The following is an 18730-nucleotide window of genomic DNA, read 5'->3' as shown; positions in this document are numbered from 1 at the left end:
CAAAGCTTCTGGGAGAATGTCCTATGGACAGATGAGACAAAAATGGAAGTTTTTGGCAAGGCACATCAGCTCTATGTTCACAGACAGAAAAATGAAGCATATCAAGAAAAGAACACTGTCCCTACTGTGAAACATGGTTGAGGCTCTGTTATGTTCTGGGGCTGCTTTGCTGCTTCTGGCATAGGGTGTCTTGAATCTGTGCAGGGTACAATGATATCTCAAGACTATCAAGGGATTTTAGAGAGAAATGTGCTGCCCAGTGTCAGAAAGCTTGGTCTCGGTCGCAGGTCATGGGTCTTGCAACAGGATAATGACCCAAAACACACAGCTATAAACACCCAAGAATGGCTAAGAGGAAAACATTGGACTATTCTGAAGTGGCCTTCTATGAGCCCTGACCTAAATCCTATTGAGCATCTTTGGAAAGAGCTGAAACATGCCGTCTGGAAAAGGCAACCTTCAAACACGAGACAACTGGAGAGGTTTGCTCATGAGGAGTGGCCAAAATACCTGTCGAGACGTGCAGGAGTCTCATTGACAGTTACAGGAATCGTTTGATTGCAGTGATTGCCTCAAAAGGTTGTTCAACAAAATATTAAGTTAAGAGTACCATCATTTTTGTCCAGGCCTATTTCATGAGTTTAATTTTTTTTTAAATTCTGTGGAAGCAGGGTTGAAAGGCAATGACTGACTTTCATTTGTTCATTTTCTAATATTTTTAATTTATTATTACTTTTGTCAGAGTCAAGGTATTTCTGTGACCATTGTGAGTTTTTCTTTCATTAAACAAGGGGTACTAACAATTTTGACCACGTGTGTAGCTCAATATCCATCCATACCACAGAGTGTAGCATTAACTAGCCTGAACTATCACTTGGATACCTATAGCACGTATACAGTAGAAATAAAATATTTCATTATCATGTCAAATTTCTTCTGGATCATAATTATTTTTGCTTTGACAATCAATTTTTTTTTACGAAGAAGAGGAGTAAGTATGGGTAGCAAATTTTCACTTCCATTGGATTAATGTCCGAATGGGAGGAGCAACACATTTCCAATGAGAGCAATATTTACAGCCCAAAAATCATATGGTACGGTCGATTTATCGTCGACCTCCTCCTGATGTGGGGAGGCACACAGGAGGAGGCGTTGAAATTTGCAGAAAATCTCAACAACAATGATTTCAATTTGAGATTCACACTTTGTTTTGATTCTAGAGAAATACATTTTTTGGATCTTAAATTGAACGGTAACAAATATCTCAATACTGTAAAAATAACACCCTATAGAAAAGAGACTGCCAGTAACAGTATTCTGCAGGCCAATTCTTACCATCCGCTGCATATCAAGCGCAATATTCCATATGGGGAATTAATTAGGGCGAAACAAAATTGTACGGATAATACTGCGTTTGATATGGAAGCCAGTGAAGTTTATGACAGATTGGCAAACAGAGGTTATCCTGATTGGAATCTTATAAAATCATACAAAATGGTATCGAGCCTAGAACGTAAGGATCTTCTCAAAAATAAGGGACAAAAAAAAATTGGGGATGTGAAACTTCCAGTGTAACATTCTCTACAACTTATAGTCCTCAGTATAACAAAGTGGTGTCCATTATAAAGAAATACATACCAATGTTACACCAGGATCCGGGGCTTAATAAAATTCTTACCAAGGATATTGGGTTTGTGGCTGTGGTACCATCCTGTCCCCCAGTCTTTTCCTGAGTGAAGAGCATAGGCATTCTGAATCTACTACCTGGTTAAACCTTAGTGGTTTTTTCAAATGCGGAGCGAGCCGCTGTAAAGCGTGTTCACACACAGTGAAAAAGGATACGTTTACCTCACTGCATAATAATCGTATACACAAAACACATGACTTTATTAATTGCAGCACACCCTGGGTTATATACCTTGTTGAATGTATTACATGTATGATCCAATACATTGGTTGTACTACCGGCCCTTTAATACTACGGATTAGAGGACACATATCTGATGCAGTTAATCCTTTGGCCACAAATATTTCAGCAGTATCAACACACTTCCGAACGTTCCATAAATGGGACGTTTCAGCACTGAAATTTCAAGGCATAGAAAGAGTGTATAGACCTATCCGGGGGGGGAGACCATAGACGCAAACTGCTAAATAGGGAACCATATTGGATTTTTATGAAAGAAACCCGAGTACCCTTTGGATTGAATCTCAGGCAGGATCTAATGCTACAATATTAATGACAGTTTTGTTTGCACCTTGGACATGGTATATCGCTAGTTTTTATATTTATTCTATATTGAATCACAAATATTTTAATTTTTTCTACATGTCAATGATATTAATTTTAGAGGATAACAATATGTGTGCCACTAACGTTTTTATTTCACTTTTGTCTATGCTAATCATACTGACCTCAGAGACTAGTGAGCACATGATAACTATCATCTTTAATTACAACCTACCTTTATATGCTCACTAGTCCACAGTTCAGACAGACCATGATTAAGACTGCAAGTCGAAACGCATGGGTCGAGACAGCTGTGATCCTTGTGTGCACTAAGACTTATTATGGTGGTAGCAGCATTTTTTAATGCCTCAATAAAAGCTATGTTTTAATCAAGTTTATATCCTGATACACTGGATCATTCCTCCTATTTTCTGATTTTAATATCTACTTTTTTTATGGAGTTTTTCTTGTAATATAGGAAAGCCTAAGGCCAGAAATAAACCCCATAAAACACTGTACTTGGGAACTTTGCTATCAAATAACTCCTGTCTTTGTGTTCTTACAAACAAGCTTTTATAAATGCCTTAAACTTCTGAGTGTGAATCAGACCTGAGATCTAGCATGATAGAAGATGACAGTCCGGTGAAGACGGGAAACATATAGACGGCCGGTGGTGATGTAGTCAGTGACGGACTCTGGCCAAATACGTTTCTAGAGCCGTAGTAGAAGATGAAGATTTCGTCTTCATCATGAAGTAGTTATTTCTCATGTCACGTGTAATGAATATCTCCTGCTGTATTGCTAATGCCGATTCCAGTGTCAGTAAATGAGACGAGAATTAGCAATAAGGAAGATGAGTCTATGAGAAAAGTATTCACTTGCAGATTCTGAGGAAGAAACTGCTTGCTGTCTATAGCCTAAAATATATAGGTTTTATTAGTAGCTGTAAAGAAGAAAACTAAATACTGTAAAACATAAATCTCCTCAAATGTTTCCCTTATTATCTCCAGTAATTGTATTATTACACAGGGTTTTTATGACGTTACATCTGCTCAACTTCTCATTCAGATCTCTACAATATCAGATCCTCTCAGTGAAGATCTGTTAAAGAGAATTTTCCTGATTTACCCATCAAAGATGCATATGGACACAGACAAGATGGCTGAGAAAATATTGCACCTCACCCTAGAGATCCTCTTCCGGCTTACTGGAGAGGTAAGAGATTCTGATGACGTCACATTACATCATTCTTATCTATGGGAATAACAGATGGACAGAACTGGAGAGGTGAGGACTCTGGAAATGTCTGTAATGAGATTTATTAATGTGTCTCTCCATAACCAGGATTACACAGTAGTGAAGAAGACCTCTAGTGAGCGCTGTCAGGACCCTGTGTCTGAGGGATGGGGAAGACCCCTGAGCCCAATCACGGGGCCTCCACCTCACCCCCTGATACATGAGGACATCAATGACCAGAAGATCCTAGAACTCGCCTACAAGATGATTGAGCTGCTGACTGGAGAGGTGACACTGCTGGGAATGCTGGGACATTATACAGTAACGCTATGAAGGGATCAGGGGGATGACTGTATCATTGCATGTTTCAGGTTGCTATAAGGCGTCAGGATGTCGCTATATATTTCTCCATGACGGAGTGGGAGTATTTAGAAGGACACAAAGATCTGTACAAGGACATCATGATGGAGGTTCCCCAGCCCCTCACATCACCAGGTAATAGACAGGACTGAATACACACGGCCTATAATTGTCTATATGTAAAGAATGAATTCAGTCCCTGTATGTGCTTCCTCTAGATCTATCCAGTAAGAGGACAACACCAGAGAGATGTCTACATCCTCTTCTTCCACAGGACTGTAAACAAGAAGATCCCAATATTCCTCAGGATCATCAGGTAGATGGAGAGAAGGTGTCATGAGATCTCTCCTGTGATGTGTATACGGCTGTGAAGGTCTTGTGTTCGGTCTTGTGTTCGGTCTTGATTTATCCACCAGAATTATATGGTTTATATTTGTATAATGAGAATGGTGAAGATGGCTGGATTAGAGCTGATTGTGATGAGCGAGTGTATTCGTTACTATTCGCACGGATAGTACGGTATTCGGTTTACTAGTTATATTGCGAGTATTTGTGTGCTCGCTTCGCTATATTCGGTTGTCCCACCCTGCCATTTTGGCGCCTCCTTTGCAGCCACTAAACATGCTGGGCTTCATAACCAATCACAGTAATGCCGCAGACATCTTGGTTGTGGCATTACTGTGATTGGCTGGCCGCCCAGCGTCATAGGGTCTATTTAAACCATGCTGCCGCCATTTTGTGCACATTGCGTCTGGAGCCTGCATTCTATAAGCATAGGGAGAGATTGCTCAGCAGCTAGGGAGAGTGTTTAGGCCTCTTGATAAAACAAAAGTCCTTTTAAGGGCTACCTGCCGTGTATACTAGTTCTGTGTTTAAAGGAGCCGCTCACTAGCTCCATAATACCATCAAAAAATAGCTCTTTTCAGAGCTGAAGACACACAACAAAGTCAGAGTACAAGGAGGGAGAGATTATGTATTAGGTAGGGAGTGTATTAGGTAGTGTTCTTCCAGTGTCCATATTAAAACAGCTCTTGTAAGAAGCAAAGCAATGTTTTTCCAGCACACACAGAAGTAGCATTTTGTGCTGCCTTTTTTTTTTAGAACCGGTCTATTTTCCTGGCTATTTTAGGGGTCAGTGCCTGCCTTCTGTCCATATTAGTCCACTTAAAAAAGCGTTTTGTGCCTTACACAAAGCAGTAGTCCAAACATTTCCTACTGCCTGCTACAAAGCATGCACCAGGCCATTTTCACCACTATTTTGGCTGTGACAGCTAGCTTGGCTTGTGCCATCAACATCTGAAAATCTGTCAACAAAACCCAAAATGCCAAAAAAAGCCTGTTGTTAAGGGACGTGGACGTGGTGTTTTCAGTGGTGCGCGAGAAGGCACTCTGTGTCAGGTTAGAAGAAGCTTGATGCATTCACTATGTTCCTGGAAAAATTTCCCGGTCTGGAACGTAAACGTGTGTGGAAGCCAGAAGAGTGAGAGCAGATTCTGTCGTGGATAGCAGACAAGGCCTCTACGCATTTATCAAGAAGCAACAAATCTTCCACGACCACACAGTCTACTGTGGATACACAGAAGACTGGCCCATCCAATCCTGAAGCTGGTTCTCCTTCCTCCAGCCATTATCAGTCACAGGAGACATATGACCCCAAGCTTGGCCACTCCGAGGATCTGTTTGGTACGTATCCTTTGGATGGCTCTGGACTATCACTGTGCAGCATTGAAGAGGGACAAGAGAAGGTGGCATGGGTTCATGCTCAAATATTTGAGGACCTACGGCCAGAAGAAAGCCACTTGGCGGAACGTCATTTTTTGTCTCCAGAGGTGGAGGCTAATGATGAGACACAGTTGCTATCAAGTCAGCCTACAATGTCAACTGGGAAGGAGGATTAGATGGAAGACGAGGTGGTTGATGATGAGTCTACTGATTCGACCTGGACCGTTGGCATGCATAGCCATGACAGCAACACAGAGGAAGATGGATATGTAGCACCAACACAGGCACCAAGCGCTCATGGTTTGCCCAGAGTGAGAACTGGGTCAACTGTTCCCAAGAGCACCCTCGCTGTGCGCCAAGTCGGGGCAAGGGGGCGTTCAGCTGCTGTGTGGAATTTTTTTCCTGAAAGTCCTTCAGAGAAAAACATTGTAGTCTGTATCATCTGCCATACCAAGTTGAGCAGAGGCCAGGGCAAAGGCAACCTACATACTCACCATCCAAGGCTCAAGTTCGATGCTTGAAAACCTTCTATTCAGGAGACATAAATACAAAACAAAAATCTAGGGTGGGAAGACATCAGCCCACCACCAGGATATAGGAGTACTACCGGACTAAGGCACCCTGAAGGAAAAGCCCCTCCAGAGACGGGCCTCCCTCCGGGCACCCAGTCTTTTATACTCCAGAGAACTTACATTCACCAGGTCACCTAGGATGTTCCTCCAAACTTCATCTAAACTGAGGATTTTACTCTGCATCGAAACTAAAACTTGTGCATTCCACGTGAAATACCTGACCACTGAAATGGTTCGGTCCCTTCTCCCAAGGTCTCCGAACGCTCCATAGGCCCGCCCGGCATAGGACAGAGTAACCAATGGAAACTCCCACCCTGTTGTACACCTCTGTATTAAAGGGACAATAAAGCAAGAAGTGCTTCATGCTTTCCAGCATGTTAGCACAAGCCTCACGGGGGCAGCGCCAAGTCAAGTCCCAGTACTTCCTGGGGATCCTGCTAGTATTTAACAAACTCAACCCAACCTTCAGATCCCGACTTGGGCAGTCCTTGAGGACCAATGGACTCTGAAAATGAGAAAGCAAGACCCTCCTATCGAGGAGTTTCCTCGGGAGGGACCTCACCTCCGACATTCCCAGACCCCACCGGTGGATCTGGATCATTTTCAGAACCGGGGTAACATAAGCCTGGAGATGCCCATGCGGTGTGCGAAGATCCATCAATCTTCCCCCTGTCTCCCATTCCTGGAAGAAAGGCTGAAACCATCCCTTGCAGGATAATACCCACAGAGGAGCCCTCTCCATCTAGAGGTTTGCCATGTTAACGTTCAAGAAGGTGTTCACTAGGAACACCACGGAGCTCACCATATCCAACCAGCCTAGTCTCCTCGTGCGGTAATTGACCTCCCGCTTGACTAGGTTCAGTCTATTCCCCCATAACATCTGAAAGAACAGACTGTAGACCCGTGTACAAAGAGGCTCTGACAAGACAAAGATGCTGCCCAGGTAGATTAGCAAGGGGAGCAGGAAAGCTTTGCACAGGCCAACCCTTTCCCTCAGGGTCAAAGACCAACCCTTCCATTGGTCCACTCTTTGGGCGACACCTTTGATTCTGCCTTCCCAGTTTTTCATGAGGTAATCACCCTGGCTGAATTCGGTGCCCAGAACTTTGGCGTGTTCTTGGGGTTCAGGGAGGGTGTCCGGAAGATCAAACCCCGCTTCTCCGCCTCCCAGCCAGAGACTTTCACACTTATCCTGGTTGACCTTGGACCCGGATGTCTCCGAGTAGCGCTCCACTTCTGACATCACCACTATTGCCTCCTCTTGCGAAGAAACAAAGACTGTGACATCGTCCGCGTAGGCCACTACCCTCCGGATAGCCTCCGGCGCCGTCCTGCCCATCCGCACCCCTGCCAACGATCCACAATCGATCCTTCTGAGAAAGGAATCAACTGCAAAGGCGTAAAGCAAAGGGCTAAGAGGACAGCCCTGACGGACACCAGATCCTACCCTGAAAGGTTGTCCTATCCACCCATTTACCAGAGGGAAAGTCTCAGCCCCTGCATACAAGGTCTTAAGCCAGTCCACAAACCCTCCAGGCAGACCATACCTCAAGAGTGGACCAGAGGTACTCATGGTTAACCCTATCAAATGCTTTTGCCTGATCCATGGTCAGCAAGAACCCCTTCCAAAGGCCTGCCCTGCCTTGCTCCATGGCCTCTCGGACAAAAAGAACAACAGTAAAAGTGCTACAGCCAGGAACGCAACAGTGCTGAGCCTTCTAAAGGAGCCGGGGTGCAAACTTCACCAGCCTGTTGAAAAGTATCTTAGCCAAAATCTTCCTGCTCACATTGAGAGGTGCTATGGGACGCCAATTCTCAATGCATGACGGATCCTTACACTTCGACAAAATGATCAAAGCTGACCTCCTTAATGATCTCGGCAGAGTGCCCAAGGAGAGACACTCATTAAACACCTGAGTCAAGAGAGGGACTAAAGAGTCCTTTAAGGTCCTAAAGAACTCGGATGTTAAGCCATCCAGACCTGGCGACTTTTTGGGTCTAAGCCCATCGATTGCCAGTCTCGCTTCCTCTTCAACTTTGAGTACTGCACACACCTCGTGAGCGGTGATCAGGCTATTATCAGTATAACCATCCCGCTGCTGTGTCTCTTGAAACAATCACTGCATAATCTCAAAGAGGAAGCTTTGAGTGCCCAGCATGTTGGTATGGAGCCAGATTTCCCAATGGGTGTTACTACCCAGCCCACTCAATATTCTGAGGCAACAATGGGTGATGAGGAGGAAGATGAGGAGGGAGAGGACTTGTTTTTCTGTGCTACCGAGGGGGCTCGTAATGCTACAGAGGGGACACCCAACCCAAGCTTCATGTCTGTCCAGGCTGGATGGGCTGGAGAGGAGGTGGAGGTGGAGGAGGAGGCGAGTCAGCGTGAGGAGAGAATGGGTACTTTTTCTACTGTTGGGGACACGGAACATTTGCCTTTTTGCAGCTTGGCCCATGTTACGGGTCCGGGTGGTGGAACCTCTGTGCCGAGGTGCAAGGAGGGACCCAGAGGGGCGTGACTAAGTATCCACCCGAACCGACCCTGGTAGTACCGCAGCTAACGACACTGTGACCAGGGAGGATCCGGGCTGAGGGACCAGGTGCTACTCTGGGGACGACCTTGTAAGAGAGCAGGTGGCTCCCACGGGTCAGATGGCTGGGAATGACCGGTATGGCGGATGGACACGGCAAGCAGGCGGAAGTCTCTGGTAGCAGACAGGTGGTCACAGTTCGAGAAAGCAGAGCAAGTAGCAGTCTTTAGGTTTACCAGGAAGGTGGTCAGAGCAAGTGACGGCAGGGTCTCCAGGCAGGCTGGCAGGAAACAGGCAGGTGCTCCCAGGTGAGCGGGCAGACAGACGAGGCGGGTAACTGGCAGGTAACTGGTGGGTGCTCCCAGGTGAGCCGGCAGACAGATGAGGCAGGTAACCGGCAGGTAACAGGTGGGCGCTCCCAGGTGAGCGGGCAGACAGACGAGGCAGGTAATTGGCAGGTAACTGGTGGGCGCTCCCAGGTGAGCGGTCTGACAGACAAGGCAGGCGGATGCTCCCAGGTGAGCGGAGAGATAGCCAAGGCAGGTCCTGGCGCCTTTAAGGCGATCAAATAACTCAGAGATGAGCGGAAGGGGGTATTTATTTTTAACCGTGATCTGATTGAGTCCTCTATAGTCAATACAGGGGCGTAGCGAGCCATCCTTTTTTTTGACAAAGAAGAATCCGGCTCCAGCCAGGGAAGTAGACTTCCGGATGAATCCCCTGGCCAGATTCTCCTCTATGTACTCAGACATGGCCCGGGTTTCAGCCGCAGACCACGGATAAATACGCCCACGGGGTGGAGTGGCGCCAGGTACCAGGTCGATCGGGCAATCATATGGCCTATGAGGTGGCAATGTCTCTGCTTCCTTTTTACCGAAGACTCCAGCATAGGGCCAGTAAGGAGCCGGAAGACCGGGTAAATTAGCTGGGGTAGGTGGAGGACGAACCGGAACCAGGCAGGTCTTATGGCAGAGCGGCCCCCACCGGAGTACTTCACCGGAATGCCAGTTCAACACGGGTTCATGTGTCTGGAGCCAAGGTAGACCTAGCAATAGGGAGTGGGAGAGTCTGGGCAACACATGGAAGGAGATTACCTCAGAGTTCAGCATTCCCACCTGCAGGGTTATGGGTTCCGTGACGAGCAGGATGGTCACCGGAAGGAGTCTTCCTTCCACGGAAGCGACTGACAAAGGTTCAGCCAGAGACTTGGTGGGAATACGGTATTTCTCAACCAGGGATTGGGAGATGAGGTTTCCAGCGGATCCAGAATCCAGGTGGGCGAGTTCAAAGTGACGGTTCTCTCCCCAGGAGATAGATACAGACAAAGTCAGGGTTGGAGAGGACTTACTTTTGTCTAGGGCGACCTCTCCGAGCGGTCCTAGACACTGGAGTTTCTCGTCCTCTCCGGGCAGGAACGGATCAGGTGCTCCTTACTGCCACAATAGAAACAGCTCCCCTCGGCTCGGCGAGTCTTGGCGAGATTTGACCATCTTGGTCTGGTCGATCTGCATGGGCTCGGGTGAGTGAGCCCGGGGAGTGACAGAAGAGGAGACAGGTCTCTGGAAAGTAGGAGCTAGGCGGGGAAACCTTCTCTCACGGGTGGTCTCTTTGGTGTGTTTTTGAAACCGGATATCAATCCGGGTAGCCAGCGACACCAGGTCATCCAGGGTGATAGGAATGTCCCGACCGGCGAGCTCATCTTTAATCCGACCGGAAAGACCCTCCCAGAAGACAGACACCAAGGCCTCGTTATCCCAGGCAAGCTCAGAAGCGAGGGTGCGGAACCATATGGCATATTGGCCCACGGTGAGACTCCCTTGGCGGAGACGTAGCAGAGCGGAGGCAGATGAGGTCTTTCATCCCGGTTCATCGAAGACTCTCCGGAAAGCAGTGAGGAAAGACGACAGGTCGGACACCAGGGGGTCCCCTCTCTCCCACAGGGGATTAAGCCATGCCAGTGCCTCCCCAGTGAGATGGGACATGATGAATGCCACTTTGGCCCGGTCGGAGATAAACTGGTGAGCCAAGAGTTCAAAGTGCAGGGTGCACTGGTTTATGAAGCCCCGAGCTTGAGCGGGGTCGCCTCCGAAACGAGGAGGTGCAGAAAGCCGGGGTCCGGGGCAGGATGCCATGGTATTGGTGGGCAGCGGCGCTGCCGGGGTGCGAGTCGTGCGACTTGCGGTGGTTGCAGGTGGAGCAGTCAGTGTGTCCAGGCGGGAGTTGACATTCCGCAGGTGGTTCAGGATGGACTCCTGCTGGGATCTCTGACGGGAGACTTCCTGGTATAGGTCAGAGAGCGAGGGAGCTTGGGTGCCACTGGGTTCCATGGCCCGAGCAAACAGTTACGGGTCCGGGTGGTGGAACCTCTGTGCCGAGGTGCAAGGAGGGACCCAGAGGGGCATGACTAAGTATCCACCCGAACCGACCCTGGTCGTACGGCAGCTAACGACACCGTGACCAGGGAGGATCCGGGCTGAGGGACCAGGTGCTACTCTGGGGACGACCTTGTAAGAGAGCAGGTGGCTCCCATGGGTCAGATGGCTGGGACTGACCGGTATGGCGGATGGACACGGCAAGCAGGCGGAAGTCTCTGGTAGCAGACAGGTGGTCACAGTTCGAGAAAGCAGAGCAAGTAGCAGTCTTTAGGTTTACCAGGAAGGTGGTCAGAGCAAGTGACGGCAGGGTCTCCAGGCAGGCTGGCAGGAAACAGGCAGGTGCTCCCAGGTGAGCGGGCAGACAGACGAGGCGGGTAACTGGCAGGTAACTGGTGGGTGCTCCCAGGTGAGCCGGCAGACAGACGAGGCAGGTAACCGGCAGGTAACAGGTGGGCGCTCCCAGGTGAGCGGGCAGACAGACGAGGCAGGTAATTGGCAGGTAACTGGTGGGCGCTTCCAGGTGAGCGGTCTGACAGACAAGGCAGGCGGATGCTCCCAGGTGAGCGGAGAGATAGCCAAGGCAGGTAACCGGCAGGTAACAGGTGAGCGCTCCAGGTGAGCAGGCTGGCATGTCACGGGCAGATAATAGGCTGGCAGGCAGGACGAGAAGTCAGGCTAGCAGCGGGACTTGAGGGCTGAAGCACAGATCAGACACAGTGCAAACAACTTTGCTCAGGCACCTCCATTTTGGAGGAGGTGCCTTATATATGGGAGGTCCTCCGGCAATTGGCCAGGGACTCCTTAGGACGGCGAGCGCGGTCCCTTTAAGAGAGGAGGAGCGCGCGCGCCCTAAGCACACAGCCAGGGAAGGAGCGCGTGCCGGAAGCAGCGGGGAGAGAAGTGCTAGAGGACGCCGCGCCAGGAGCGGGGAGGTTAGAGAGACGGCGTCTCTGCCTAGCTAGGGGCAGAGACGCCGATGCTACAGCCCACATGGCACAGTTGATGTGTAAGTGTCTGTGGCAAGACCCTATTGTGATACATATTTTATCCAACAACCTATACTGCTTGGCCACCTTTCTCGATCCACGGTACAAGGAGAAATTTCCTTCTCTCCTTTTGGAGTCACCAAAGAGTTTTACAATGGAATCGTTTAAGAGGGCCGTTGTAGATCAGTTGCTGAAAACACCACCCTCAGACAATGCTGGTGGCAGAGGTACCAGCTCTTTTCTACACCAAGGGATAATGGGGAGAGAGACGAACACCAGCTCCAATGGAGGTGGAGGAAAATGTGCCCAAATTGGGCTATTTTCAGTAAACCAGCACAACAGCAAGGGCTATCTGTGCCTGTAACAATGCCAAGGAGGGATAAGTTGCAGAACATGGTCAAGGGTTACTTAAGTGACCATACGTGCGTCCTTTCAGTTCCCATTAATTATTAGGTGTCTAAACTGAACACTTGAACCGACCTCACCTTATATGCCTTGGAGATGCTGGCCTGCCCGGCTGCTAGTGTGGTGTCTGAGCGTGTTTTCAGTTCCGCTGGGGTAATCATCACTGATAGGCGCACACGCCTCTCCACGAAAAATGCAGAGAGACTTACTCTGATTAAATTCAACAAGGACTGGATATCTCCACAGTTTGTAATCCCTCCAGATGACAGCAAGCCAACCTACCTTCACCAAAAATGCAGATTCATGCTACTGCTGTTAACGTCACCCCCTTCCCATAAAAAACAGATTCCTTCCTTCGTCAACCATGACTCAGCCCATAGGGCTAATTTTTTCAAACCCTATGCACATTGTGCAGTGGACAAACCAGGACAGTATTCCTACTCCAGCCTAACTACTATTTGTGATTGGAGGCCCTTGGGATGGTGGCTTCCTGCGTCAACCATGACTCAACCCATAGGGCTAATTTTTACAAACCCTATGCAGATTGTGCAGTGGACAAATCAGGACAGTATTCCTACTCCAGCCTAACTACTATTTGTGATTGGAGGCCCTTGGGATGGTGGTTCCTGCGTCAACCATGACTCAGCCCATAGGGCTAATTTTTACAAACCCTATGCACATTGTGCAGTGAACAAATCTGGAATGTACAGTGGTCTAACCAAACTAATATTTGTCATTGGAGGCCCTTGTCACAGGTTGTGCCACATTGTGACTGAGATAGGGGATACATATTCAATAGAAATTTACACTGACTTGTTGATGACCGACTGATGGCCCTCTGAAAACATGAATTGAGGGCCAAAACTACTACAGTACTCCATCGTAGATAATGTTTGACAAGGGAGGACCTTGTCAAGTAATCTCCCTGCACCTATAACACAGCCCCCAGGAGTAATTTTTGGAAATACGATGCACATTCTGCACTGGACCAAGTAATACAGTATCAAGAAGTCTTCTCTTCCTATATAATCTTGGGAATATTGACAATCAAAATCTCTGAGCCATTTGGAGAAGCTTCTCCAACCCATTCTTGTGAGGGGGCACCTACTGGTGCGTTCTAGCTGTGCTTGTAAAGTGCTGGAGAATATCGAACTAACAATGATGTATGACAGAGGGACCTACAAAATGTATAAGTCAGGGCCCTCCCAATTGTAAAAGGCGGAAAAAGCCACAACAGTATGTGTGAACAAAGGCTAAAAGGGATATTTTTTTGGCTTATCAGGTTTATTAGCCTTATATACAAGTGATTGTGCAGGAAAAACTGTTTCTTAACCTTTTTGGCCTGTTAAATGTAATATAGGTTAGGTTTGGTTGTTCTTCTTGTGTGTCTGTAAAAGTGACGTAATACTGCAACAAACTTATTCCCAGAAACCATTTGTGAGTCAGAAATGCAGGCATATTCTCCAGGCTCTTCCCATTCTGTTTCATCACTTTCCCATCCATTTCAGCCTTTTCCTCAGGTCCCCAGGCCCCTTTGTGTAGGGTCCAGCAGAAAATTTCTCGCATTTCCCAATTGCTAATATTCTGTTAATATGTCCCTGACATTAATATTTCCCTGACAAGCACCATTCCTACTGTAAAGCACGGAGGTGGATCGCTGATGTTTTGGGGATGTGTGAGCTACAAAGGCACAAGAAACTTGGTAAAAGTTGAAGGAAAGATGAATGCAGCACGTTATCAGCAAATACTGGAGGCAAATTTTCACTCATCTCACTGGAAGCTGCGCATGGACGTACTTGGATGTTCCAACATGACAACATTCCAAAACACAAGGCCAAGTTGACCTGCCATTGGCTACAGCAGAACAAAGTGAAGGTTCTGGAGTGGCCATCTCAGTCTCCTGACCTCAATATCATTGAGCCACTCTGGGGAGATATCAAGCGCGCAGTTCATGCTAGACAGCCCAGGAATTTACAGGAACTGGAGGCTTTTTGCCAAGAAGAATGGGCAGCTTTACCATCTGAGAAAATAAAGAACCTCATCCACAACTACCACAAAAGACTTCAAGCTGTCAATGATGTTAGAGGGGGCAATACACAGTATTAAGAAATGGGGTATGTGAGCTTTTGATCAGAGTCATTTGGATGTTTTTGGTTGTCATTTAAGATTTGAAAAGAGAAAACACAGTAGTTTGACAATAAATTGTTTCAACCAACCAATATCCATTCTGAGCACAACTGTAATTATATATATATATATATATATATATATATATATATATATATATATATATATATATATATATATATATATATAATATTATATTAATATATATATTATTATAATAAATATTTTTTGCTCTTTTGAGGTTGGGGGCCCAAGTACAGCTATTCCTGTGGGACCTGTGATTTCTATCTACGTCGATATATATAGGATAATGGCGTATAATAAAGTTGTTATGGACGTGACTGAACTAACACTGTGCAGTCAGCTCATTAACAGCATTATGACAGCTGACACCCTGCAGTATCGTCCCCGGACGTTATTGGGGCCGATGAACCCCTTAAATAACGCTGTCAATCGCGACAGCAGTATTTAAATTGTTACTAGGGAGTCACAAGACCCCCTTTGTAACCATCGGACCCCCGCAATGAGAATTACTGGTCCCGATTGTTACCATGGTACCCTGACTTCATGTGATGACCCCAGGGTACAGTGGCCTGTGAGATCTAGCTATAACCTAAGTATTCTCATGCACTGCAGTGTGTGAGATCAGTGATAAAAAATAAAAATTATACATGTTCCACAGTGAAAAACAGTGAAATTAAATATGTAAAAAAACACGAAAAAAAACGCACACAAATCACGAAAAGCCGCTTCGCCATTTAAAACGCAGCAATTGTCATACAACAAAAATAAACAAAAAAAAGTACACACAATTGTTATTGCTGCGTCCGGAATGACCCGCTCTATAAAACTGGCATGTTATTTATTCTGTTTCGCGGACACCGTAAAAAAAAATATAAATTCACACCAAAACATCGCTTATTGATCATACTGACTAGCGATCAAAAAGTTATGTAAAAAAAATTGTAAAACTGAAAACACCAAACTGCAAAAAAACAAGCCCTAATATAGCTAATAGCCCTAATATAGCTCATTCGGCAAAAAAAATAAAGTTTCATCTCTCAGAATATGGCGATGCCAAAACAAATTCATTTTTGTAAAATATTATTTTTAGTCTGTAAAAATAACAAAGCACAAAAAACATAAATCTGGTATTGCTGTAATCGTACCGAACAAATCAGTCTAATCACTTTTACTGCACAGCGAATGGTGCAAAAAATAAAGAAAAAATTACTGTATTGCTGTTTTTTGTTCATTTTATGTCTGAGAAATCTGCATAAAAAGCGATCAAAAAATATGTGCAAAATGGTACCAGAAAAAATCTGAAACTCGTCCCACAAACAATAAGCCGTTATACAGCTCTGTTTGCCAAAAAATAAAAAAGTTACAGTTCTCAGAATATGGCAACAAAAAAAAAATTGTTTTTATAAAAATGCATTTTTACTGTGTGATAGCAGCAAAACCTTGAAAAAAAAAATATATATATAAATCTGGTGTCGCTGTAATTGCACCGACCAAAAGAATAAATCCACCTAATCACTTATACCAAACGGAAAACGGTGCAAAAATAAAAATATGAACTATTCTTGTACTGCTCTCTTTGTTCATTCTACCTTACAAAAATCAGAATAAGGCTCAACTCATATTTATCCTGCGCTCTCCACTGAGACCTTATGTCGAGATTTCCATGCAAATTACCCAAAACCGAGATTCAGACAAAACCCCGGACGGAACTACTCACTTATGAGACCGATGGAGTCACTTTGGACTGGTCTCTGTACCAGTGGTCTCCCATTATTTTAGGCATCTTTTTAGCGCACAAGTGTGGGCGACCACAGATCTGTGCACGCCTAAAAAGATGGATACCACCGGAGCAAATGCCAAACGGAGTGCAAAGTGTCTCCATCTGCCTCGTTATGGTGGGTGGGTCTATTAAGGGTTTCGTCTGAATCACATTTGTGGAATTTACATGGAGATCCCACGGTAAGTGCTCAGCGTTGAGCACAAGTTTGTGATCCCAGCCTTATTCTGGAAGTGATCAAAAAATATATGATGTGTCCCAAAATGTTACCAATAAAAACCTCTAATTTATCCCGCACAAATCCAGCCCCACTGAGGTCCATCATCTGTCACTGGAACTAATAGGGGGTTCCCACGTTACTTGTAGAAGAAACTCTGAAAAGTGACATGACTCTCTTCCCCCTCGATTAAAATCCATTGGATTCTGCTCTCCCAAATCCAAATGCCCCTCCTTCAGGTGCCACTCTGGGACCGACCGTGTATGAGAGCAGGTGACTCTCACGGGTCAGAAGGCAGGAACTGACTGGTACAGTGGATGAACTTCGCCTGGCAGGCTGACGGGTGGTGCGGGTAGACAAGCAGGCTGATTAGGCAGATAGGCGAGTGTTCCGGGTAGGCAAGCTGGCGGCACAACAGGTAGCTGGCTGGTACTTCCAGGTAAGCGGGCAGGCACGGCAGGTAACAGGCAGGTGCTTCCAGGTAAGCGGGCTGGCAGGCACGGAAAGTAACAGGCAGATGCTTCCAGGTAAGCAGGCGGGCAGAGCCCATAGACAGGTGGACTGGACTGTAGACAGACTGTCGGGCAGAAGAGAAGTCAGGCTAGCGGACTGAGCAGAAGATCAGACTTTCAGACAGGACTGACTTGCAGAGGACCTGGGGGCTGAAGCAAAGTAAGAATCACAAAGCAACAACCTTGCATGGGCACCTCCATATTGGAGGAGGTGCCTCTTATAGGGAAAGCACTCCGGTGATTGGCCGGGGACTTTTTAGGACGGCGCGCGCGGCCCCTTTAAGAGGGAGGGAGCGCGCGCGCGCCCTAAGCACAGAGCCAGGGAAGCTGCGTGCACCAGCTGCAGCTGCAGGGAGACCAGAAGACGCTGGAGCAGGACCGCGGCAGTAAGGGGGATGGCGTCTCTGCCTGGCAGGGGGCAGAGACGCCTATGCTACATGAGGGCGCTACAATATATGGGGGCACTACACTGTATGGGGGCACAATGTGTGGGCATTAAACTGGCAGATTTGCAGTTCTCCAGAAAAAGCCTGACATGGATGTTACAAAATAGTCACTGCAGCCGTAGATGAATTCATTGAGAGGTGCATTTTCTACAATGGGGTTACTTTTGTTGTTTTTTTGCTGTTCTGACACATTCAGAGCTAAGCAAATGTCGCCCGCAAACTATTCTAGCAAAATCTGTGCTCCAAATTCCAAATAGTGCTCCTTCCTTCTCAGCTCTGACGCGTGGCCTAAAAGCAATTTCTGATGACATATGGGGCTCACCGTGTTCGGAAGAAATTGTGCGATAAATTATGGGGTCCATTTTCACCTATTAACCCTTGTGTACCTGAAAATTTGCAGCAAATACAATAATTCTATTTTTACCACTAAAATGTCATTTCCATGTTTCAGTGTTATAAAATTCTGTGAGGCACCTATGAGTTCAAAACACTCACTACACCCCTAGATTAATTCCTTAGGCAGTAAATTTTCAAATATGGGGTCACCTCAGGGGGGTTTCTGCTATTTTTGCATGTCAGGGGCTCTCCAAATGCGACTTGGCATTCTCAATTTATTCCAGATAAATAGCACTCTTTCCTTTCCTAGCCCTGCCATGTGCCCAAACAGAAGTTTTTAACCACATATGCGCTATCATCGCATTCGGAATAAATTATGTAACAAATTTTGGGATCCATTTTCAACTATTATCCATCATGAAAATTACAGATTTGGGGCTAAAACAATATTTTCGTGAAAAAAATTTAAATTTTCCATATGACGACCTAATGTTATCAAATTATGTGTAGTATTTGTGTGTTCAAAATGCTCACTGTACCCATAGATAAAATCATTGAGGGGTGTAGTTTCCAAAATGGGGTCACTTTTTGGGCTTTTCCACTGTTTAGGCACATCAGGGGCTCTCCAAATGCGAAATGACACCCGCAGACCATTCCATCAAAGTCTGCGTTCCAAAACGTCACTCCTTCCTTTCTGAGCCCTGCCATGCGCCCAAACAATAGTTTTCCTCTATATACGGGATATCAGCGTACTCGAGAGATTGAACAACAAATTTTGGGCTTCAATTTCTTCTGTTACCCTTGTGAAAACAAAGAAATTTGGGGCTAAAATTAAATGTTTCTTGAAAAAGTTGAATTTTTTATCTTCACTGCT

The 18730-nt window shown here is 46.3% G+C and overlaps 1 protein-coding gene across 1 annotated transcript in view; it reads left to right on the top strand.

The window, feature by feature from the left end:
• The first annotated feature begins 3887 nt into the window (after positions 1–3887).
• The window catches only part of LOC141197660 (uncharacterized), a 32234-nt gene continuing 17391 nt past the window's right edge, over positions 3888–18730 (top strand). The window contains exons 1-2 of the mRNA XM_073662742.1: positions 3888–3961; positions 4045–4142. Of these exons, the coding sequence (XP_073518843.1) occupies positions 3928–3961; positions 4045–4142 (132 nt within the window). The 5' untranslated portion in view covers positions 3888–3927. The remainder of the gene's footprint in view (positions 3962–4044; positions 4143–18730) is intronic.

This window comes from Phyllobates terribilis, unplaced genomic scaffold, assembly GCF_046119375.1.
Source record: "Phyllobates terribilis strain yellow unplaced genomic scaffold, ASM4611937v1 Scaffold_85__1_contigs__length_6476398, whole genome shotgun sequence".
NCBI classification, from domain to species: Eukaryota; Metazoa; Chordata; class Amphibia; order Anura; family Dendrobatidae; genus Phyllobates; species Phyllobates terribilis.
This window is presented reverse-complemented; position numbering and strand designations above follow the sequence as displayed.